Source organism: Chanodichthys erythropterus, chromosome 8, assembly GCF_024489055.1.
Source record: "Chanodichthys erythropterus isolate Z2021 chromosome 8, ASM2448905v1, whole genome shotgun sequence".
In the NCBI taxonomy this organism is placed as follows: domain Eukaryota; kingdom Metazoa; phylum Chordata; class Actinopteri; order Cypriniformes; family Xenocyprididae; genus Chanodichthys; species Chanodichthys erythropterus.
The window spans coordinates 33,661,034-33,686,450 of record NC_090228.1 but is presented as its reverse complement, the minus strand read 5'-3'; the positions used below and the strand labels follow the sequence as shown (position 1 = coordinate 33,686,450).

Genomic DNA, 25,417 nt, shown 5'->3' with positions numbered 1-25,417 from the left:
TGGGCAGGACGTGAAATAATTTTTTAAAAATTAAATACAGATTTTTTTTTTTTAGATCCCAGCCCTATGGCATGCTCTAAATACTGAGTTTTCCATGTTTTAGATAAGCAGTAATGATACATTATGATGTCACTTGTTAAATGATTATTTAACAATTAGCCTATTCATTTCTGCATTTGTAATTTTTTTTTTTGCGCCCCTCCCAAAAAATGTTTGCACCAGCCGCCACTGGTGTCAACATCTTTGCTATATTACTTTGGTCATTTCGACCACATGAACTGAACATCTACACTATGAAAACAATCCGAATGCATTTTCAACTACCTCTGGAAGTGATTGAAAGTGGACAAGCTCAAAACCTTTTAGATCTCGTTTACGCCTTTATTTAGCATTGTGCACTGACGATTGACTAAAACTAGCACATTACCACTTGCATAGCGTAGTATGTCATGGCATTGTGTACTACGATGTGAGACTGACCGGTCGGTTACTAGTCTGAGCCGATTCCAGTCCTTGGCTGGTCGATCGGTGCATCTCTAATTTTTTCTGGCACTAGCAACCAGGGATGCATTGCAAACTATTTTCCTCTGTACAGTTTAAATGCATGACTAACTACAGCATGTACAGGAATTCGAATGTATAAAACTTATTTTAAAAAAAATACTGAATATAGATTAAATCTATGTAATAGAAAACAAGAACTAGTTTTAGGCTCAGCCTTGAGGAGTTTTTTTGTACATAGATGGCAAATACCATTTCTCAATAATTGTAATGTTTTGTAAACTTGCGTTCTGTTTATTTCTCTCTCTTACAGGCTACATCAAAAATAAATTCAATGTTGAAGCAAATATAATTATCCGTCTCCTTGTGCAGACAAATGCAAGTTGGCAAAAAGGCACCACAGTGACTTTGTCAGTGTGTGTAAACCAGACTGATTTCTGGAACATTGTATTTCACAGTTACTGCTTTATAGTTAATTGTTTTTTTGTTGTTGTTGTTTTTTGTCTGTAATGAAGCCTCTCATGAATATAATCTAGAAAGAGTAAAAAAGGTAATAAATTCAATATAATTCAAGTAATGAAAGAAGAGTAAATTAAATAAAATACTAATGAAAATAAAACATGCATTTGTTGATTTGTCTTTTATTTCAAATCACGTCTGACATTTATAATGTGACTGCAGGTTATGCAACATGTATTGAACAATGATACGTGTCTACATCAAGGTGAGTTTAAGTAAACTGTAAAACACAATCAAAAACTACCATTGGTTAGTTAAGGATACAGTGGAAAAGTGCAACTTTAGAATTCTGTAAAGATTCTTTAAGATTAAAAATAAATAAATACAAATTCACATATAGTCCTGAATCGGGACCTAATTGGATCCCATTAAAATCCTGTAGAAATTATCCTACAGGATATTTATTTATTGTCTTATAAGACAATTCTCACAGAATCCTATAAGAATCTTTTAGGACAAGACATAAATATCCTATAAGACAGTTCCTAACAGAATCCTATAGGAATGGTTCCAAAATATGATAGAAATTCTTATAGGAATCCTGTACAGATTTCTTATTGGAATCCTTTAGGATTTTTTGACAAGGGGAGTCTAGCAGCTGAGTTTTGAACATTTTGCAAATGAGAAATAAATGACTGACTAATGACCTTATATATGGCATTGCAATAGTCAAGTCTTGATGATATCAAAGCATGGATAGCAATTTCAAGACCTTTCAATGTCAAAAAAATGATTTCATCTTAGATAGATTGCAAAAGTGAAAGAAACAGAACAAAATTACAACAGAATGTATCTGTTTGTCCAGTTTTACAGGGCTGTCAATATACACACCTTCATTTTGAACATGTTTTGATGTGACAAAGAGCCAAAATCTGAAGGTAGCTGTGGATGTAGTTTTCCAAATTTGTTTTATGAACCTTATAAGCCATGAAATTTCTTGTTTCTCAGATTTGTCAGAGCATGAGTGGCCTGTTGCATTAAGCTAGTTGAACAAACTCAGAGTTTCAGAGTAGGTTTAGAGTTGACAAATCCAGATAAATCCAACCTGGTTTAGATCAGGATCAACTGCACAATGCTTGGTATAGACTTTCTCTGTCAACTCAGGTTTAATCCAGAGTTTGCGGTTAACTCTGAAGAGCGTGTACCTGAAAGTGTGTCACACGTGCAGCAAACAGCCAATCACACAGAACATGCAGAGCGTCCGTTTGATTCACTTCTCGCAAGAGAGCCACACAATTCACTTCTGAAGATTAAGAGATCGTTATGAAAAATATCATGAAATTAAATGCATTAAAAGCTTTATATATCGATGCATGCATATTTATATCGATTTTAAAAGCAAAGTTAAATATTAATTGCCAATTGATATAATAATTATATGAATATACGTAAGTCATATAATATAAATATAATGAATAATTAGAAGCAAATGTTGAGCAGTTTGGCTCTAAAAATGTTTTCCCTATAAAGTGCTTTAATTTGGAGGAAAAGATACAGGGGGAGTGGCTTTATTGCATCAGATGCCTCACAGCTGATTGGTCCAGTTTGAGTTTGTGATCTCTAACTCCGAATAAAAGCTGCTCCGGAGCAGGTTAGCCGTGTAGCGTAAGTTACCATAGCAATGAACCCCACTAAAAACCAATCCAACTTCATGAGCCTGAAAAAACAGAGTTTGCTCAAACTAATCTTGAACTTACCTGGGTAGAAACTGAAACAAGCTTTGTGCAACAGGCCACAGGTCTGTAAATTCAGTTCAGGAGGAGGTTTATTTAAATTAAACTGGATTAGATTAGAATAATTGTGCTCAAACTTTCACTGATCAAGAGTTTACAGTATGATCACATGATCACAACACAGTTTCACTGATGATCCAGCATTATAAATCCCAAACCCAGGATAGAGCGGTTGAGTGAATGTGGTCTGGACTGTGTGGATGAGGCTCATTGTGTCTCCAGAGACGCTGTAGAAGGACAGAGTTCCTGCACTGTGATCCACATACACTCCTATTCTCCTGATGATGATGGACATTACAGGGAGATTAGAGACTATGTTATTGTGTCTGAATGAGGAACTGGAGAAAGAGCAGAACAAACTCCAGGACTGATCATTATATCCAAACAAACACTCTTTACCCTCACCCTTCCTGCTGATGCTCTTATATGACACTGATATATCCACATTCCCACTCCACTCAATCTCCCAGTAACAGCGTCCACACACACTCTCTACACACAACACCTGCTCCCAATTATCAAATCTTTCTGGATGATCAGGATACGACTGGACTTTGTTAGTGTAAGTAATCACTCTGTTCCTCTCAGAAAGACGGAGGCGTTTATGTGCTGTGTTCAGATCCAGAGTGAACTGATGGGAATCTGGTGGAGATAAAACACATCAGAATCAGGAATTATCAATCTGTCTGATCTTTTAGGGCCAGTTGTTCAAAAATTCCAATTTCTATTTATTTATAAATCACAATTAAACACAACTACCATTAACAGAATAAAACAACAACAAAATCACAGATAAAAACTACACAACATCAAAACAGGACAACTGCATCAACCAACATATATTATAAGACAGATCAAATAAAAAAGTTTTTAAAAATTGACAGAGTAGGAGCAGTTCTAATTTCTGTAGGCAGAAAAGTTTAATCAACTTCAGATTAACGCATAGTTCATAGAAAATGTAGTTTACAAACAGTAAAAAACAAAAAAAAAAACACTTTGAATCAAATATAATATTTTTGATTGATATTTATAGCTGTTTAGGGATTATTTTATGGCACCAAAATTTGTCTTTTTACTTTACAGTATAGGCTACCAAATGTCCAAATATGTAGCCTAATGTCTGCTTCTAATTTATTACTTTTACAGATAAACTAAACAAGACCATGATAACAAATGTGTGTGTTTGTGTGTATTATGTGATAAAACAAATTAATATTTTTTTTGTTTAGTTTTTTCCTGAAATCCACCCTTCTGCTGCGATCAGTATAATCATCCCAATCTTACAAAAAAGTTTTAAACAACACAAACTGATGATTTTATCCAAATCAAAACCAAGATTGGATTTTGTGATCTAATCTATTTCAGAATCTTTTTCCTTTTGAACAACCTATTTTCATGATTTGATCCAATTCAGTAGCCGAAATCTGATCAGATTACTTTTGTGTACAGAAGGTACTCAACCAGTTGCGATTTGAAGCAGGAAATTCTCTGCTCTGCATTTTCTGCTCCTGAGCGCTAACCATAGATTTACACATTGTGGTGTGGATGTATCACAGCTCGTTTTCGCGAGTAGCAGTTAACTGCACCATGTGAAGGTGAGAAAAAAATCCTTTCAATAAGATTTTTAAAAATCACATGCACACTATATGAAGTAAATATAAGCATTTGTGTAAACATTTGCTGTATAGAATGAATTCGAACAGGACAGTAAATATCAAAATTGTGTTTACTTTTTTTATGGACTGCACTTTAATGCAGTACTAATACCGTTTTTCTTTTTAAAAAATAGTTCTATGTAATAAAATTAAAAAATAGAAATGAGAATTATATAGACTACACATAATAAACATTTGGGCATTAAGAGTGATAGCGTAGTTTTCCCTAATAGGGTACATGAATAAGTAGGCTTTGTATGCGAGTTTTAACAGCAGTGAAAATAGTCTAATGGATAACGCTATGACACATGGCTCAAGCCAACATACTATTTGGTTTGAAATGTACAATTATTGATCCGAAAACGATCTGTGTTATTAATTTTCTTAGTATTAGGCTGTTTAATTTTAATTGATAATAACAACATTGTAAATATTTGCTCTTACCCAATGTTAAGTTTTACCGTTCTGGATGCTTACGAAACAGCAGATTGGTCAAGCATTTGGTTTTGTGAATCACTCATGAAATTGAGTTGACTGACAATGATAACCAATGGATAAATGATAAAGCAACAGAAGAAAAACCAACACTTTTCCAAACAGATCCATACATCAAACAAACCAGTGTTGGCTGAATATGTTCATTACAGCTTTAAAAAAATTTGATACACTTTTTTTTACTAAGTGATTAAAAAATAAAATAATAATAGCCTAGGCTAATTAGTGCTTTATTTTTAAGGTAAAGTCTCTGGACAGTAGCCCATTTATTTATTTACAGGTGTTTATTCCCTGTGCAATGTTCTGTAAAATGAGGAATACAGAATCTTATTCTTGTGACATTTTACATTTGTATTGCCAAATAACTTGCTGTGTACAATTAAAATAGTGCAAAATGAATTTACACCTTTAGCTTGTATTTTCCTGCACCTCCACCGTGAAGCTACTGAACTTTCCTATCCCAGCCTCCATATCTGCGTATCTGAGACTAAAAACGAGAAGTTGCAAAACATCAATTTATATTTAAATTGTTATTTTATTAGCTTTCTGGATAACAAACCCTATAAAGTTTTTATTTATTTATTTTTACAGAACTGCTGTTTGTTATACGAATGTAAATTCAGTCTGTCGGATAATGTTGCTTGGTGTAAAATGGAAATGCTTGGCAATTTGATAGCCTATAAATGTAAGCAGAAAACTATGGTGTTACAAATAAATGTTTCAGAACCGCAGGACACACATCTCAGTAGCCCGTGTTTGTTCAGGGTTTGAGGCTGTGTCATTGACGTTTTTGTCCAACACTCATACCATTAGACTACAAATTACTTTGCGCAGATATCCTGTGCAAATCATCATTTACATGATCAACTATAAAACTCTTCTGTCATGTTTTTTTAGTGACTTACATTGTAGAAAGTCATTCCTGGTTCTGGGAACAATGTTGGTGAAAGTGACTGTGGAAATCAACAGACATGAAATGTGATTATCATGTCAAGAAAAAATGATCCCTGCATCCATTCCTAAGACATTTCTAATATGATCTTCTACATGATATGAGATGATGGAGGATCATTTCTGAGAGAAGATGAATCTCCAGGACTTTACCTCTGTCAGAGATCTTCTTCAGCTCCTCTTTGCAGAAATCCTCCAGTTTGTCTCTCAGCTGACGGACAGATTCTCTCACAACATCAAAAGAGGAGAGAGAACTGGAAGGATTGTCATTTACGTCTGTAGATTCAGGAGGAGCTGAGAGAGACTGGAAACTCTACAGAAAACAGAAATCAAAGCTCATCACCTCCACACTTCAGCCAATAACCTGCACTACTGTCAGATTTGTGTGGCAAGTTAATGTTAATGCAGGCTTTATTTGAATGAGTCACCTGTAGTTTACAGGTTTATTTACTGTTATATATATATATATATATGTTTGAATAAATTTACCATGAATAAATGTTTATGAAAACTACCTTATGTATAACATCAGGGCCCCCAGCAGGCTGCCAGCACAGGACCCATGAGAATTTGCTCATTGGAAAAACATTGACCCCCTAGCGTAGCCCTCACTTAGCCTCCAGGAAGCCCTCACTAGGCCCACACAGGGCCCTTGAACGATAACGTTAATAAGGAATAGGGAACGAGACGCTGCGTTGAGACGCTGCGTCGAGACGCATTGGGATCACCTCTGAGTTGGGACCACCCAGCCGCATCGCATATATCATGGAGGGGAACCCCCGAGATCAAAGCCTTTGAGGCAGCCATAACCCTGGTAGAATGAGCCTGGACAGCCAAAGGAGAAGGCTGTCCGGAGGACTCATAAGCAAGTGAGATAGTCTCGACCACCCACTTGCTCATTCTCTGCTAAGATGCAGAGCCTCCTTTTTTAGGAGACCCATAACAGACAAACAGTTGTTCAGATTCATGCCACAGGGCAGCTCTGTGGACATAAGTGTCTAGCCCTGACCAGGCAACACAAACTGCAAAAGGCCTGCAATACAATCTGCCCTTAGGTACATAATCAGGTCTAGGATGAAGAAAAGCCTTGACCATACCAGTCGCAAATTCCAAACATGCGGGAGCAACCAAAAGTGCTTGAAGATCTCCAATTAATTTGAGAGTTGAAATAGCCAACAGGAAGATAGTTTTCAGAGTGAGGAATTTCTCAGAAACCTCCTCCAACAGTTCAAAGGGAGCAGAAGCTAACCCTTCCAGCATGATAGCCAAGTCCCAGGCCGAAGTTCTTGTACGAAGCAAAGGCCTCAGCCTCTGAGTACCACGAAGAAAGCCTATGACCAGGGGGTCTCTTCCCACAGAAGAGTCCCCCAAAGGAGCATGATAGGTGGAATTAACCGCTACATAGACCTTAAAGGTAGAAGAAAATAGACCATCCGAGAATTTTTCTTAGAGAAATTGCAGCACTAGACTGACAGAAGAATGGACAGGGTCCAAATGAAGTTGTCTACACCAGATAGAAAACATCTTCCATTTATATGCATACAGCTTTCTTGTGGAGGGAACTCTGGAGTGGAGTGTGGTCTCCACAACCTCAGTTGGGAGATCAGATTCTATGAGCCTAGCCCCGTCAGAGGCCAGGCCCACAGTTTCCACAACTCCGGGCAAGGGTGAAGTATCATGCCGCCCGCTTAAGACAGAAGGTCCTGTCTGATGGGAATCTCCATACAAGAGCCATCGAGAAGAGACACCAGGTCTGTGAACCAAACTCGGGTCAGCCAGAACAGGGCTATCAATATGAGACGGACCCTGTCCTGGCAATCCCTCTCCAGAACTCCTGGGAGCAGAGCAGTTGGGCCTTGGCCACGTCTGTACCATGGCATCCAAACCCAGAGAGGCTGGATGAGTCAGAGAAAACCAAAATGGGCAGTGAGATGTTTCTTTCAAAGAAAATAGGTCGACTTCCGCTCAACCGAAGTTTTCCATATGAGCTCCACCACCTCGGGGTGGAGTCTCCATTTCCCGGGCTGAGGCCCGGGGAATGGAGACAACACACATCTTGTGTGTATCTCTACCTGTGATTAATGGGGGCAGGGATGAACATACTTGACAAACTGTTGTTTGCTCGCCATTTATAGTGACTTTGTGTGTGTGGTGTAAGGCCTGATTTTCCTGCTAAACAAAAACTGAGATAAAGCGTCCTGCAATAAAGTAATAAAACTTTAATCTGGAAAGAAGATCTCAAAGAAGTAGCAAAAGGACAACGCCTCCCCCCACCACACCCACACACATACACACACACACACACACACACACTCTCCTTCCCCCTGCCTCAAGTCACTGAAAGTTATTCAAAACATATAATGTAACTTTTGTATCTATTGTTTTTCCCTTTTCATGTTTGGTATCATTTAATTTGTCTCAGTGCGATTGGTAAAACGGTCTCAATTTCATAGCAGTCACTAGAATTATGAAGAAGATGGAAAATTAAGGAAAATTCTGTCCTCTTTTTGGGTGGTGTCTCTTCTCCTCTCCCCCAAAACAGGTGTTGGTGTAATAAACATTTACGATCCTTTTGTTCTGGTTCTGGTATAAAAGGTAAAGAGCAAAGCAGTCAGGGGGGATCATCTGTAGGAGAGGCCCCCCAGAGATGGGTGAATGTCTGAGGACATTCACCCATCCCTGTGTATATGCATTTCTTTGAGTAATCGATGTTATGCATTTATCATTTCTGAATTGGCTTGCAATTGTAATGTAATTGGCATGATATATTTTTACTTGACAAATAAAATGTTATATTTGGTTGATTCTGTATTATTCTTAATCCATTATTTCTAGTAGATCAAAGCGAAGGTATTACCTCAAATCTGTGTTCAGGATTGGTCATACGAAAGGTTTAATAGATGGAGCATAGGGCACGTCAATTAAGTCCATTTCGATTTCTGACAATCACTGCCTTAAATAAGTGCAGTTTTCGTAAATATATCAAAACTATGCTTTTTGTTACGAGTAAGCAGAGCGCGACCGACTTAAAGGTAGATATTTACCCTGCATCCAATGTTTAAGGTCAGACTGACGAGTTTGTGTCCGGGAAGAGTGCTCAAATCGGCCGAAGTAACTCTTCTAAAGCGATACTGGGACTGCAGTGAACGAAATAATTTAAGATATAAGGTAACCAGAATAATCGAATATCTAAATTAATACATAACAAATGATTAATTTCTAATTGGAGACACAACCCTTAGAATAAGAATCATTTGAAATTGGAGTCAGATTAAACGAGTGAAATTAAGTGAACTTCACAGAGACGCTGAAAAGGCATACACGCTTAAACCTTCCCCGTCCTTTGGGAAACCGTCATTGGACCTATTAGGCGGGCCTTACAGTGGTGTAACAAGACACTCTTGTCCCCAGACAAAGAGATCATTTTCTGTATATATAACTGACAGACAACACCAAATACACACAATAACACAGAGCGCCTGCTGAAGACACAGAAGCTGGCGCTCTTTGTTCTTGTTATGCTTTATAGTTTCCTGGTCCATGACATCACCCGCCTCTGACGTTCCGTCATGCCATTGGTTCAATGCAGCGTCGATGTTCCCATTAAAGGGAATGTAAGTTCCTCTTGCAATTCTCAATTCAGCATGAATGGCCTACAATGGTGACATTTTTCACAATCACGACAGAAAATCTAAATACTGCCCTAACGTCACTAGCAGAAAGGCAGCGTGATATAAACAAACCAGACTAGAACTTCACATTCTCTATATCTACCTCCTCGATGGCAGGCAAGTCAATTCAGTAGAAAAATCGCTCCTCCTCATAACATAAGGTTCATGTCCAACATATGTTATGAGTTTCTGTTTATACCTTTCTAAACCAGCACAGTACAGACTTTTCTCCATCTTGTCAATTCTAATTTTTACTTCCTGTTCTCCTGAATTTCATGCATCATCAAAATCATGTGATTGAAAACAAGCTGTAGGCTTTTTAAAGTAAGAGTTGTTCATTAGTTTTTGAGTGATCATGCGTTGTCTTGTAGTGCACTATCCAATGCAAATAAGAGATTTTTTCCTTTTTATTCCTTCTGTGCAGTGTTATAAATGGAAGGTCTTAATGAATTTCACATTACATTTTAAAAAGCAACCAAATAGAGCATAAGAAACAAAAGTTGGCAAAAGCCAGCATGGGCCCTGCAGGGGCATGTTTGAAGGGTGACTAATGATTATATAATAACCGAACTCACAGATCAACACTTCAGTCAACGGCTCATTCTGCTCTCATGAAATGTTTCTCTGTGAGTCTCTTGCTCAAGTCCACTATGATCCTGTTCTTCTAGATCTCTGTTACCTGCAGGAAATGGATGTGATCCTGTGTGTGTGAAAGCTGCTCCAGCTCAGCGTCTCTCCTCCTCAGATCATTGATCTCCTGCTCCAGTCGCTCCATTCGTCCTTCAGCTCGACTCACTGCAGTCTTTTCCTGATCTCTGATCCACTGTGTTGCCTCAGAGCGGCTTCTCTCAATGGAGCGGATGAGCTCAGTGAAGATCCTCTCACTGTCCTCCACTGCTGTCTGTGCAGAGCGCTGTTAGGACACACATCACAGTCACACAGTGGCTTCAGTGAGTCCTGTCTGAGACTTCTCAAACTTCTCTTCTTCTCCAGACTCACCTTATGAGACTCCACAGCCTCTCTCAGCTGCTGAAGATCTTTCTCTCTCTGCTGGATCCTCTGCTGGAACGACCTCTGTGTCTCCTTCAGCTGGTGCTAAAGGACAAACCAATGACAGGAGAAACATCACATAAATCATCAAGTAAACAGATATGAATCTGGTATCAGTGAAGTGGTGAGATTGAGGGATTAAAGATCATACATGGTAAAATTATTCTGTCAATCAATCATTATTTCATCAATGTCTAGATTTATAGGGATAGTTCCCCCAGAAATGTAAATTCTTTCATTGTTTACTCAACCTCATTTCTTCCCGAACTTCTTATTTTCTCTTGTATAACACAAAAGAAGAGCCCAAATTAAATATTTTGACTCGTCAATAACATCAAACCTTATTGGATCATACATGTCATGTGACTAAACATGCCACCATGTTTGATTTTTCTTGTGGCTTCAGAAGACTGACCCTGCGTCCCAATGTCCATACTATCCATCCTAAATAGTATGTGAGATTAAAATAAGTGTGTCCCAAAGCATAGTATGTTGTAAAGAGTATGCCAAATTTTCAAAGTGTGGATCCGTGCACACTATAAAGGCTAATATTGCCCACAACCCATTGCGCTTTGGATGAGGATTCAGTTCAGAACTACAAACACGAGTAAAAAGTGTTAAAAAAACTACAAAACATGGCGCATATGTGCGATCGACACTAAGAGGTTTGAGTGACTAATAATCAGTTCAACCTGATAGAGAATATATATTAAATGTTATCCGCGTTATTTTTCATCTGCAAATACCAATGTGTACTTTTATAAATATCCGAATGGCCATTAACTTTTAAATTTGCATTAATATGAGGAGAGTTCTCCACATGAAAGACCCACGACTGTGGATTAACGTGCTACTTCATTTCTCTCCAAAACAGTAGGAAATTATCTAAATGAAATGTGGAGGATGTAAAATGATTGACAGGCCAGTTTACGGTGACAGGATGCGAAAGAGAGAAAAGACCCGATTGTATGACGTGATAGTATGTCCCAAAGCTTGTCTACTCTTTTGCAACACACTCAAAAGTAAGTACTTTTTGTTCACATAAAGAGTACATACTTTTAGGGCGTAGTATAAGTAGGCAATTTTAATTAATAAGAGAGTTATATCCAATTATGTGCCTGTGGTGCTTATTTCCCAGATAAAGGACTTTTTATTTCCCAGATAAAGAACTTTAATCAAACTTTAACTAGCAACCTAAAATAAATAAACAAAATTTTTAGAACCTTTTACTCATTATATACTTCTGAATTCCCAACAGATATGGAAAGTTTCTTACATAATTTAGATATTCCTACTTTGCAAACAGATAAGGTGGTAGATCTAGAACATGACCTTGAGTTTGAAGAAATTAGGGCCATTATGGCAATGAAGAGTGGGAAGTCTCCAGGCCTTGATAGGTTTCCTAATAATTTTTATAAGAATTTTAGGGAGAAACTAAGAAATTTAGGGAGTGGCAATTCTTCTTCATGTTTTATAAGGAATCGTTGGAGGCAGGCTCCCTGCCTTCAACTGTTTCACAAGCATCCATTTAACTCCTTCTTAAAAAAGATAAAAATCCTACCCAGTGTGAATCATATCACACGATATGTCTTTTAAATACTGACATAAAAATATTAGCTAAAGTATTATTAGCATTTCGTTTAGAACCTGTCTTTACCTCAATAATTTCAGATGATCAAAGAGGATTTATTTAAGGTCGCCAATCTTTTTCTAATATTCGTAGACTTCGTAACATAATGCATCTTTCTGATCCTTCTCCACACCCGGAGGTAATACTTCCTCTGGGCTCCATCTTCAGAAAACATGGTGAATCATTTCACCACTATGCAGATCATACCCAAATCTATTTACCTCATAAATGTAACACAAATGCTGCTCTGGAATCTCTTTTGTATGCCTACATGAAGTGAAAATGTGGTTCTCTCAAATTTGTTTGTTTTTGAACTAATCAAAAAACGAGGTTTTAGTCTTTGGCCCCCATCATAAATCTGGGAGGAGAAGCATCGATCTTGACTACCTTGCTCTGTTTACCTCATGCATTAAAAACTTTTTTGTGATGAGATCTTAGTTTCCCTTTCGATACTTCACTCGTACTGCGTATGGGAAAGGTCTCCTTTTTCCCCGTAACTGAAGCCTTTTTCAATAACACAGTGTAACTGCATCGTCATTGGTTCACTCATAGACAAGTTGTTGAACCAATGACGGCACGGCATAGCTGCGAGGCCTATGGCGACAAAGCGCGCGAATATTCCTGCCGAAATGGGCGGGGTTTAGGGCTATATAAGCAGGCGCTTCGCCATAGGATTTCAGTTCTCTCTCCTTCAGCGACGACTTCACATCGCTCCTCGCTGATCTCCGGCTGAAGCCTTTGTCGCCTGGAAGAAGCTCGTCTGGAAAGAAGCTCTCGCCACTGTCGAAGAGGCTCCCGCAGCAGACTGCTGAGCTCGCCGACGAAGAAGCGCCGGCGCCCTCGTCGACTGCCACCTCGAGCGTCCTTTCCCAAGCCACCTGCTTCACTCTTCCGGCCGTCTGCCAGCCCGCGAGAACATGAGTGTCGCCTCTCTGCGCTCGCAGATCGCCTTCTTCAGTGCCCCCGCGTGCCTCACCCTCTCCCTTGAGAGAGCAGTCCCCCGTCCTGTTCTCCTGCCCTGAGCTGCATCCCTCGGCAGAATCAAGTGACCTTGTCTCCTTCGGCGGTTCTGAGGACGAGCCGCTTGATGACTCCATGTCTCTCGTGGCCTCTGAAACTGAAGGATTGACTGCAAGCCGGGTATGGATGCCGAGCTCTTCCACATCCTCTCGAAGGCAGTGGAGGATTTGGACCTCGAATGGGCTCCACCAGAGAAGCCATCACGTAGCAGGCTCGATGAGTGGTTCCTGCCGGGTCTCCGCCAGGACCCTCGCCAACGCTCTGCCCTGTTTTTTCCAGAGGTTCATGATGAGCTGACGAAGTCGTGGCGCGCCCCATATTCTGCCCGCCTACATACTACACATTATTCAGCCCGCACCTCTGTGGATGGCTCTGAAGAGAAGGGTTACGAGCATCTACCGCCCCTGGACGAAGCAGTAGTGGCTCACCTCTGTCCCCCCGCTGCTGTGGGCTGGAAGACAAAGAGGGCCCTTCCATCCAAGCCCTGCAGGACCACCTCTGCCCTGGCTGGCAGAGCTTATACATCCGCGGGCCAGGCTGCCTCAGCGCTGCACACCATGGCGTTTCTCCAGGTGTTTCAGGCGAAGCTCCTCCATTTTCCGGACAAGTCCGGCATCGATGCACCTGCCTTCCGTGACCTCCGCAGCACCACTGACTTAGCCCTGCTTGCCACAAAGGCCACAGCCCAGGCCATTGGACAATCCATGGCCAGCCTGGTCGTGCTTGAGCGCCACTTGTGGCTCAACCTGACCGAGATAAAGGAGATGGACAAGACGGTCTTTTTGGATGCCCCGGCCTCTCCCTCCGGTCTCTTCGGGCCAGCAGTAGAGGGCTTTATGGAACGCTTCACCACAGCACAGAAGTCGTCCCAGGCCATGCGACACTTCCTGCCTAAGCGCTCCAGCTCTATGTCTGCTTCCAGCCGGCTCAGAGCCTCCCTCTGAAGTTCTTCCAGAGGATTCTAGGGCTTATGGCTTCCGCCTTCCCAGTTCTGCAGCTCGGCCTTCTTCCGATGCGGCCTCTGCAATACTGGTTGAAGTTCCGGGTCCGTCCTCATGCCTGGCGGCACTGCCGCCTGCGTCTCAGGGTCAATCAGGCCTGTTTGACAGCTCTGAAACCCTGGATGAACCCTGTATGGTTCAGTCAAGGTGTACCCCTACAGGTGGTGTCCAGAAGGAAAGTGCCCTCAACAGATGCATCCAACAGAGGTTGGGGTGCTCTTTGCGAGGGCAGACCGGCCTTCGGCTCATGGTCTCATGAAGAAAGCCATCTGCACATTAACTGCCTCGAGATGTTGGCAGTGATTCGAGCCCTTCTCGCATTTCAGGCACACCTGACGGGACGCCACGTCTTAGTCCAGTCAGACAGCATACTGTCTTTCCTCCAGGAGCGTTTAGAATTGGGTCGCACCCCTTCGACGCTCAAAGTTTACGTAGCATCCATCGCAGCGTTTCACGCTCCTATCACTGGTCAGTCAGTGGGATGAAACAACCTTGTTGTGTGTTTCTTGAGAGGTTCTAGGCGATTGAATCTACCTCATCCTCTCACTGTTCCCACCTGGGACCTCTCTTTGGTCCTCAGAGCTCTCAAAGGGCCTCCCTTTGAGCCACTTTGTTCAGCGGACCTCAGGCCCCTGACACTCAAAACCGCTCTGCTATTTGCACTAGCATCGGTTAAGCGTGTTGGTGACTTGTAGGCCCTCTCCGTGAGCCCTGCATGCCTTGAGTTCGGGCCCAACGACTCCAAGGTCGTTTTGAAACCTAGGCATGGCTACGTACCTAAGGTGCTCTCGACTCCATTCAGAGCACAGGTCATTTCCCTCTCAGCGCTTCCTCCCTCGTCGGACGAGCGAGAGCTGGAATTGCTATGCCCCGTCAGGACCTACGTTGAGCGATCACAGCCACTTCATGCCACTTTGGAAGTTAACTCCCCTTTTTGTAGTGTCTCCGGCCTTCTCACTTGTCCTCTGGTTCCCTCACAGTGTCCAAGACAAGTCCGGTCGGACCGGGAAGAGAAGACAATGCTGAATAAAGTCGTAGTTTTTGTTATTTTTGGACCAAAATGTATTTTCGATGCTTCAAAAACTAACCCACTGATGTCACATGGACTACTTTGTTGATGTTTTTATTACCTTTCTGGACATGGACAGTGTACCATACAAACATTTTCAATGGAGGGACAGAAAGCTCTCGGACTAAATCTAAAATATCTTAAACTGTGTTCCGAAGATGAACAGAGGTCTTACGGGTTTGGAACGACATGAAGGTGAGTCATTAATGACATCATTTTCATTTTTGGGTGAATTAACCCTTTAAGCTGTAGTTTCCATTGGAAAAACATTCGTTTTTAAAACTATAGTTACTATTGGGTAGTGGGAACACGCTGCTTCTTAAAGCTATAGTTGCTCTTAGTTGCTATAGAAATAAAAAAATAAAAAATGTTTGCTTCCAATGCTTCTAGTGTTATTTCCGCTACTATAAACACATACTGCAGCAAGTTTATTCAGGTACATGATATCTTAAGCTTCTGTTTTAGAATTTATGCTTTATGCTCCTTATGCTATCCAAGCATATTGCATATTGCACACTATTTTATGTATTAAACAATGGGTGTATGCTTCCCTGACTAGATTTTTTTCAACATGCTTGTTGTATCAGATTTGCTGCCACTAGGGGTGTAAGCTTCCCCATTAGTAAAGAAAAGCCCATCCGAATTAAGTTTTCATGCTTGTTGCAATAAAGGCTCATCTGGGCTCAGTAACATGCTTGTTACTATTGCTGATTCATGTTTTGGCAGCATGCTTGCTGCCAAGGTGCACGATACTCAATTGGCAACATGCTTGTAGCTATGCGCTTAGCAACGTGCTTGTTGACAGAATCATACCACCTCCGGCTGGATCGTTTAGGATGCTATGCGCAATTCGCAGACATCCGTAATAATCATGCTCACTTAAGGCTGCATCATTTATTATGGTTGGGGGATGGTTTGTTTAGGGGGAACTGTATCGCTGCACTCCCTGCTCTGTCCAGGCATGGCTGCTTGAATAAGTGGGGAGTTTTGCCCAGAGCAGTTCCATACCGCCAACCTTAAATTGCTATTGCATATTACTATCGTTATTTTATTGCTAATGTTCTTTATCATTAATAATCTTTGACGATAGTGGTCTGACAGAAGTGACAATTTTAGATACTTGAGTCTAGCTCAAAGATGCTAATCAGTATATTGTTACCTAGCACAGTTCTGAACAGTTGTACACACATAATATATATGTTTAATGGTATAAAGGTGTTTGGTAGTGATATTCTGTAAAGTTACATACAGATTTTCAGACTTTTGAACACATTTAATGCAAAATGATGGTACATATCTATCATGAAAGAGAGGCTATGAGCCTGATCAAAAATGTAGAAGTGTGGTTAAAATCATTCTCACCCAATAGACTAAAACATACACTTGTTTTGGTAGTGACATGAAAATGCGGGACACATTTTATTACATAATAAAAAATAAAAAAAAAATTAAAAATCTAAAATATATTTTTAAAAGCAACAATGGAAAAAAAGATTTTAATATCATTTTCACAAGTTGTAATTTAGGGGTTTGGGACAGCCACCTCCCAATTGAAAGCACCAAATAAATTATGATTTGTATATATATATATATATATCGAACCTCGAACCTGGACTTTTTAGCATTGAGTGAAACTTGGTTGTCTACCAGTACACCAACATGCATGATTGATGTTCCTGGTTATAGCTGTTATAGAAAGGATAGACCATCACGAAGAGGAGGGGGAGTCATGATTTATATTAAGGATACTTTTAAATGTGCTGAAGTGAAACTAGATATTGCTGGATTGGAATGTTTGGCGTTAAATGTTATAATGTCCCCAAAAATGAATTTTAATGTTGTGATTTTGTATAATCCACCTTCACATGATTCTTCTTTTTATTATAATTTAGAGGAATTGTTGAAGTTTTTAAATGGTCGTACTGAAACCATTTTATTTGGAGATTTTAACATAAATTGGTTGGACAAACGTAGTAAGCATAAACTGAAATCAATTACAGTTAAACATAAATTCATCCAGTTAATAAAAGGTCCAACAAGGATAACAAAAACAAGTAAAACTCTTATTGATCTGGCATTTACAAATAAACCTGAAAGGGTAATAAAAATATATAATCTTCTGACAGGTTTGTCCGATCATAACATGAATCTGGTTGTTAGAAAATTAACAAAGAAACGTTTGCAGAGTAATTTTCGTCAAACTTTTAAACCAGGAGTAGTAGGTATCCCTAAGAGTAAAATTCCAAAATTTGAAAATGACATAAAAAATATTAATTGGGATGATGTATTACTAATTGATGACCTGGACAAAAACTGTGAAACTATGATGAGAACTATTGAAAACAATATTTTAAAGTATACACAACCATTAAAATGTAGACAAAACAGTGCATCCCTACCATGGTTAAATTTAGATATCCATCAACTAATGAAAAAGAGAGATCTTGCTTTGAAAAAGTCTTTGCTAACAAAAACACAGACAGATATCCTAAGTTTTAAATCATTAAGAAATAAAGTTGTTAGTGAAATTAGAAAGGCGAAAACTGTATATTTTGAGCAATTGATTGCAGAGTCAGGAGGAAATAGCTCATCTCTTTGGAAGTGCATTAACAAACTTTCCAAACGAGAAGGCATACAAAGAAAACCAGTGTTAGAGCTGAATATTAATGGAAGATTTAGTACTGATAGCACTGAAATTGCCAATGAATTTAATAAATATTTTATCGAGTCTGTGGAAGAACTTGCTGTATGTTTTAAACCTGTACAACTACCTCAATATGCAATAAAAGACACTTCCTCATCCTTTTATATTTCTGAGATTGATGAAGATAAGATACTTCAAATTATTAATCAATTGAATAATTCAAGGGCTAAGGATATATTTGGAATGGATACCGCATTTGTTAAGAAATATAGTGCTTGTCTGTTAAAGCCCTTGGTAAATTTGATAAACTTATCTATTAGAGAAAGTAAATTCCCCTCAAGTTGGAAAACTTCTATTATAACCCCAATTTTTAAGGCAGGGTCAGTTAATGTGGTTCAGAATTATAGACCAATTTCTATACTCCCTGCAATTTCAAAAATTTTGGAAAAGTTGATAGCTGAACAACTTATAAATTATTTGGAAAAGCATGATCTACTTCACTCTAAACAGTTTGGTTTTAGGCCTAAGTATTCTACAGAAATGGCAAACTGCTTTCTCACAGAATTTATTAAGGGAGCTTTAGATAATGGTAATGTGGTAGGTGCAGTGTTTTTAGACCTTAAAAAGGCTTTTGATACTGTGAATCATGAAATTCTTTTAAATAAATTAAATTTGTTTAGCTTCTCTCAGCAGGCAATAAATTGGTTTAGATCATATTTAGAATCTCGCGATCAGTGTGTTAAAATAAATAATTCAAGATCAGCTTTACGAAACAATGAGATGGGTCTCCCTCAAGGGTCAATTTTGGGTCCACTGTTGTTTTCCTTATATGTCAATGATTTACCAAATTGTTGTAAGGAATCTAAATGTCAGCTATATGCAGATGACACAGTCATTTATGTATCGGCACAGAATCCACGCTTAGCGGCCGATATATTAACAAATGAAATGACTGTCGTGTCACAGTGGCTGCAAAACAACTGTTTGACCTTGAATTGTTCAAAAACTGTCTCAATGTGTTTTTCAATTAGGAGGAAGGAAATTAATGATTTTATAATTAAGATCAATCAAAAAACAATAGAGGTAGTTAACAATTTTAAATATTTAGGTGTTACTTTAGATTCTCATTTGAAATTTGATGTGCATGTGAAGAGACTGTGTAGAACAATCAGAAGAAACCTGAATTGTTTTTATATGATTAGACCACATATATCTTTAAAAGCAGCTACATTGTACATGCATGCAATGGTCTTCTCACATTTATCTTATTGTGCGATTGTTTGGAGTCAGGTTCCTCAACTGACTATCAAACCTGTTAGATCTCTATATAAACAAACACTAAAAATTTTGGACAAGAAATCAAATAGATGGCATCATTGTAATATTTTACAAAAATATAGTTTGCTTAGTTTTGAAAATTTTATAAATTTGTCTCTTATTAAAATGGTGTTTAAATGTGTACATAATCTTGCTCCAGAAATTATATGCCAATTAATATCAAAACAGAGTAGTAAGGGGATCACTACAAGAGGTGCAACTAATCAAAATTGCACAATACCAAAAAGGAAAACAAAATTTGCACAATTCACATTTTCAGTTCAAGGTGTACTGCACTGGAATAGCCTGCCAGTTGAACTGAAAATGCAAACAAAGTTAAACATTTTTCAAAGAAATTTAAAAAAGTGGTTCAAACAACAGCAGGTTTGTGAACACTGATGGTCATGCACAGTCTCAGCTTTTTTATTATTGTTATATTTTTTATCTTTTGTTTAGTTTTTTTGTGTGATTTTTGTTTAATTGTTGTTAAAAAAAAAGCCTAACCAGGGACTGGGGCTGCAAATTAGCCTTTGGCTAGAAACCTGTATGTGGAGCATCGGCTGCTTGAAATTGTAGCAATGTTATACTGCATTGTCCCTGTTAAATAAACTAATAAAAAAAAAAAAAAATATATATATATATATATATATATATATATATATATATATATATATATATATATATATATATATATACATATATATATATTATATAAGGATCCTAGTAAACAGTTCAAATTTGGAAACTTAAATCCTTTTTTAAATGTGTTTTTTGGTTGTGGGACAGCAGTTTGCACCAATTCTGTAGAATGGCCCATAATTCAGCCTCAGTATTTTGTTGTATTCTCACCATTTTCATAACAACTGCTTTCTGAACCATTGAGTTCGATGCAGGTCAGATGTTATAAAGTTACAAATGTAGGTTTGGGAGGAGCCTAATCATTCAGTCCCGTCAACCATCATTATGAGCGTATATTAGCAGCAGTCATTGTGCCGTCTCACAGTCAATACTTTCGGCATCCGTCCACCTCCCCATCGCCGTTTATTTTAAGGCAATTAACATTTCTGACAAACGCTAAGCAGTAGACTAATGACAACAATGTAAATTAGAAGTTTTTTGAACATTAAATGATGTACATGTATTCTAGTAGACCTCATAAACAAATTTCTGAACCCATAAGACATCGTTCACATAGTATGTTTTTTTTCCTGGAGACACCAGGCTAGCGAGTGTTTACATAATAATAATAATAATAAAAGTAATAATAATAAAAAACATTTCTAGACATTGAGCCTTTTTTTTTCTGTGTGAACTGGCCCTAAATTAGCATAGTGGGACCTCTTTAAGTTCATACCTGTTTCTCTGTCCTCTGTGCTGCAGCTGATACAGTGTCGTGGTTTTTATGATCATCAATCGTACACATCACACATATACACTTCTGATCAGTGCGGCAGAAAACCTCAAGGATCTTGTCATGTGTCGGGCAGATCATCTCCTGCAGTCGTCTAGTGGCTTCAGTCATTTTATGTGGCTTACGTGAGTGAAATTCCTCATGACGGTCAAAATGAGTTTGACAGTAAGACTCCAGACACACCAGACAGGACTTGACGGCTTTGTGTTTTCTTCCAGTACAGACATCACACTGCACATCTCCAGCTCCAGCGTAACAGTCAGCAGGAAGTTTAGTCTTCTTCAGTTTCTCCACCACTTCAGCCAGAATGGTGTTTTTAGCTAAAGCAGGTCTTGGACTGAAGGTCTGTCTGCACTGAGGGCAGCTGTAGACTCTCTTCTGATCCTCCTGATCCCAGCAGTCTGTAATACAGCTCTTACAGTAACTGTGTCCACAGGGAATGGCCACTGGATCCTTCAGGAGATCCTGACACACTGGACACAGGAACTCATCCTGAGAAATTCTGGATTCTGCCATTTTACTGCATGAATACAGAGACACAAACACACAACAGCTCAACTACACTTCAGTTTCAGTTACTCTGAACTGAAACTGTTTCCTGTTTCTTGGTACCTGTGTTTGAGTGATGTGTGCAAAACAGGAACATAAATCTGGCTGACAATGTGAATCACACAGAAGTAAGCCTTAAAGAGAAGTCCAAAATCAACTCTGAAGACATTATAGAGTTTTTTTTGTTTCAATGTCTTACACATGCTATCATGAACCCTGTAATTTTAAAATATATTGGTACACTATAATTACAAAAAAGTAGATAGTGTATGTTCTCAAAAACTGCTCCAAAAGTAAGATTGTTGTATCATAATACACTGCTCAAAAAAATAAAGGAACACTTTGAAAACACATCAGATCTCAATGGGGAAAAATATGCTGGATATCTATACTGATATGAACTGGGTAATGTGTTAGGAATGAAAGGATGCTGTTAGATGGAAATGAAAATTATCAACCTACAGAGGACTGAATTCAAAGACACACTGAAAATCAAAATGTTAAAATTATGCAGTAGGCTAGTCCATTTGCCGAAATTTCATTGCAGCAACTCAAAAAGGTTCTCAGTAGCTTGTATGGTCCCCATGTGCTTGTATGTATGCTGACAATGTCGGGGCATGCCCCTAATGAGAGGACAGATGGTGTCCTAGGGTATTTCCTCCCAGATCTGGACCAGGGCATCAGGTATCCATGGATATGTCCCCCCAGACCATCACTGCCCCACCACCAAACCGGTCATGCTGAACGATATTACAGGCAGCATGACATTCTCCACGGCTTCTCCAGACCCTTTCACGTCTGTCACGTACTCAGGGTGAACCTGCTCTCACCTAAAAAAAGTACAGGGCGCCAGTGGTGGACCTGCCAATTCTGGTGTTTAATGGCAAATGCCAATCAAGCTCCATGGTGCCAGGCAGTGAGCACAGGGCCCACTAGAGGATGTCGGGCCCTCAGGCCACCCTCATGAAGTCTGTTTCTGGTTGTTTGGTCAGAGACATTCACACCAGTGGCCTACTGGAGGTCATTTTGTAGTGCTCTGGCAGTACTTATCCTGTTCCTCCTTGCACAAAAGAGCAGATACCAATCCTGCTGATGGGTTAAGGACCTTCTACAGCCCTGTCCAGCTCTCCTCTTCCATGCCTTGGAGACTGTGTTGGGAGACACAGCAAACCTTCTGGCAATGGCATGTATTGATGTGCTATCATGGAGGAGTTGGACTGCCTGTGCAACCTCTGTAGGGTCCAGGTATCGCCTCATGATACCAGTGGTGACAGTGACCCTAGCTAAATGTAAAACTAGTGAAAAACAGTCAGAAAAGATGAGTAGGGAAAAAATGTCAGTGGCCTACATCTGCAAAACCATTCCTGTTTTGGGGGTCTTCTCATTGTTGCCCATCTTGTGCACCTGTTGTTAATTTCATTAACACCAAAGCAGCTGAATCTGATTAAGAATCCCCTCTGCTACTGAACTGACCAGATCAATATCCCAGGAGTTTAACTGACTTGATGCTATTCTCTGATTGAAAAGTGTTTCTTTATTTTTTTTGAGCAGTATAGTAGAATAAGTACCCCTTACTTCTAAAATACTTACAGTATAAATAATTTGTTAATTTCCCCAGTTGTTACCCCTTTATTCCCCAAACTTGACATATTTTCCCCTTATATCTACACATACTTACTTTATAGGTACACTATAATTACTGAAATTATGCTGTTAATTTGTTTTACTTGCACAGAAGTTTGTGGGCTGTAATGCAGAGCTTTACAAAACAAACACACACACACAAAAAAAGTCAATAATCGCCGTTGTTTTGAACACATCACTTGGTTGTCTTCAACCAATCGCAAATGTTTGTTCTTGAAACACCACACAGTGCAATCTTTTGAAAAGCACATAACATTCATCTGTAGATATATATTGGCTGAATCCCAAATGGCACACTTCTATGCACTTTAGATCTTGTGGATTTACAATGGCTGCCATGTGCGCATGTCCGTTAAATCCACAAGACCGTAGGGTGTCCCATTTATCATTTATCAGAAGGGTGCTCACGAGCACCCCCTTTGCAACCACTATGCGCCTAATCCATTATAACTTAAGTGGATAAAATTATGTTCATTGTGTGTTATAAATCATCATATTCTTAATAGTTGTTAACTCTCTGGAGTCGGGAAACGCGCCGGTGCGTTTTGCAGGATTTTTTTCACATTGCAGCAAAACAGACTTAAAATACTCAGTCATTTTTTGTCATAGAGACATAAGTAATATATCAAATGAAACTATAGAATATCTTCTTTTATTTGTGTACACTCAGAGTAAAAACACAATGTTGTGCTTTTTGCAAAATAAAGAAAAGTAACATGATGCGTGATCTCTTGTCTCCCTCTGAACGTCCAATTTGATAGTTCTCAGAAAATGAACTTACTTAGTGAATACTAATGACACATAAATGAGACTTGTTAAAAAAACATTGAAATGTCAGGTTTTAAATCGTGTAAGTCAAATCGAAAACAAACATTCTGTGTTTATGTAATCTGTATGAAAAGAGAGCCGTGTCAGACGCCTGTGATTCAGCTCATTACCGCTAATGCGGCCACGCCCTCTGAGCGAGTGCTATTCAGACGCAAATTCTGAGGCAATACAAGTAAACATCGTCGCAATCGTATATTTGTACTAAATACAGTGATATTTATTGTCTTCAAAAGTGTTTTGCATAGCCATAGTTAGCAATCTCTGGAAGCCCCTGTTAGTTCCTGGAATGTCACATGGTCTGTTCTTCTTTAGGAGGCATTTGTGGACTAAAGGTGTACAGAGCGCCCTCCGGCTGCAAGTATGAATTGAAAACACAGTATCCAGCGCTCACAGTGATGACAATAAATATTGAATAAATATTACTCCTCTGTATAGAAAATTGACATAAACGTATGAGAATCCTTCAATATTTCTCCAAATGTGCATGCTTTTAAGTTAAAAGGCTATATGAAATGCCATAGAGGTAACATAATTGTTCAAACACTTTGCATCACAGAAATACATTTTATTTTAAAGTATATAATAGAAAACCATTATTTTAAATTGTAATAATATTTCACAGTATTGCTGTTTTTTCTGTATGTTTGATATACACCATGATGAGCTTGAGACATGATCACAGAGGGTTTTTTCACAGCCTACCTGACTGAAAGGCCTCATTATTATGCAAGTCATTAAAGGACATTATTATGTGATTATTTTGTCTTCTCAGGTGTGAATCACAGCATTATTCATGATGATTCATGCCTCTACGCAAAAATCACAAATGTCAGAGCATGTCAAAACTTCTCCAGGGCCCCAAATCAGCCTCAAACTCCAGAGGGTTAATAGTAAAACCACAAATAGGTAATATTACTGTTGTTACAATTATTCATGAGATGATACAACACATTATGAAGTTGTTTATAAGTGTATTATATGTGTGTATTATAACGCATTAAGAATACCCTTGTGATGCATTATAAATGCAGGCTTCATCTGATGTTATGATGCATTGTACTCTTAAAAGTTATAACCATAAATAGGTAAGTATTATGATGCATTATAACTGTTGTTAGGATTATTTATAAGATGATACAACATATTATAATGTTGTTTATAAGGCATTATACATGTATTATAATGCATTAAGAATACCCGGTAACACTTTAGAATACCGATCATTCATAGTACGTTTTTGTAAAGTTTTGTACAGTAATTCCTTCTGATGGATTTGGTAACATTTGTGTAATTACTAGTGGATTACCATGATTTTTACTTTATTCTACAAATTATTTGTATCAGTATTCTAATGTAGTAACTTTTGAGTCATTACTATCCAAAACCTTACAAAAACCTCAGTAGTTACTAGAGAGTTATCATGTTTCTCACTTTAGAATACTAATCCAAATAATTAGTAATTCCTTCTGAAGGATTTGGTAATACTTCAGTCATTACTAGTCGGTTACCATGACCTTTGCTTTAGAATTAATTATACATTATGCATAATTTATGTTAATAATAAACTTGTATATACTACAACTGTTTTTTTTTAACTCCCAGAGAACTACTAGTAGTTACTGATTAGCTAATAGTGAACTACCACATTCAACTGAGCACTATTACTAATTCATTAATCAGAGTTTCTTGTTAGTTAATGGTAGTTACTAGAGTGTTAATAATGCATTAC

At 38.7% G+C, this 25,417-nt stretch overlaps 1 protein-coding gene across 1 annotated transcript; it reads right to left on the bottom strand.

The window, feature by feature from the left end:
- Positions 1 to 467: 467 nt before the first annotated feature.
- On the bottom strand, positions 468 to 21,230 carry LOC137024792 (tripartite motif-containing protein 16-like). The gene is made up of 6 exons (XM_067392672.1): positions 20,611 to 21,230; positions 10,525 to 10,620; positions 10,205 to 10,438; positions 6,008 to 6,167; positions 5,809 to 5,856; positions 468 to 3,395 (listed from the first exon to the last, which is right to left on the bottom strand). Exons 1-6 carry the CDS (start codon positions 21,181 to 21,183, stop codon positions 2,848 to 2,850), a joined length of 1,659 nt encoding a protein of 552 aa, XP_067248773.1. The 5' UTR covers positions 21,184 to 21,230; the 3' UTR covers positions 468 to 2,847.
- Between the last annotated feature and the right edge of the window lie 4,187 nt (positions 21,231 to 25,417).

What these genes read in the sequence shown, in the direction of transcription:
- LOC137024792 (XM_067392672.1), bottom strand. Translation starts at nt 21,183, where the DNA reads ATGGCAGAATCCAGAATTTCTCAGGATGAGTTCCTGTGTCCAGTGTGT. An exon ending in ATCACATCCATTTCCTGCAG is followed by an intron (nt 6,168 to 10,204) that starts GTAACAGAGATC and finishes TGTTTTCTGTAG; the next exon opens with AGTTTCCAGTCTCTCTCAGC. An exon ending in CAGGAATGACTTTCTACAAT is followed by an intron (nt 3,396 to 5,808) that starts GTAAGTCACTAA and finishes TATCTCCACCAG; the next exon opens with ATTCCCATCAGTTCACTCTG.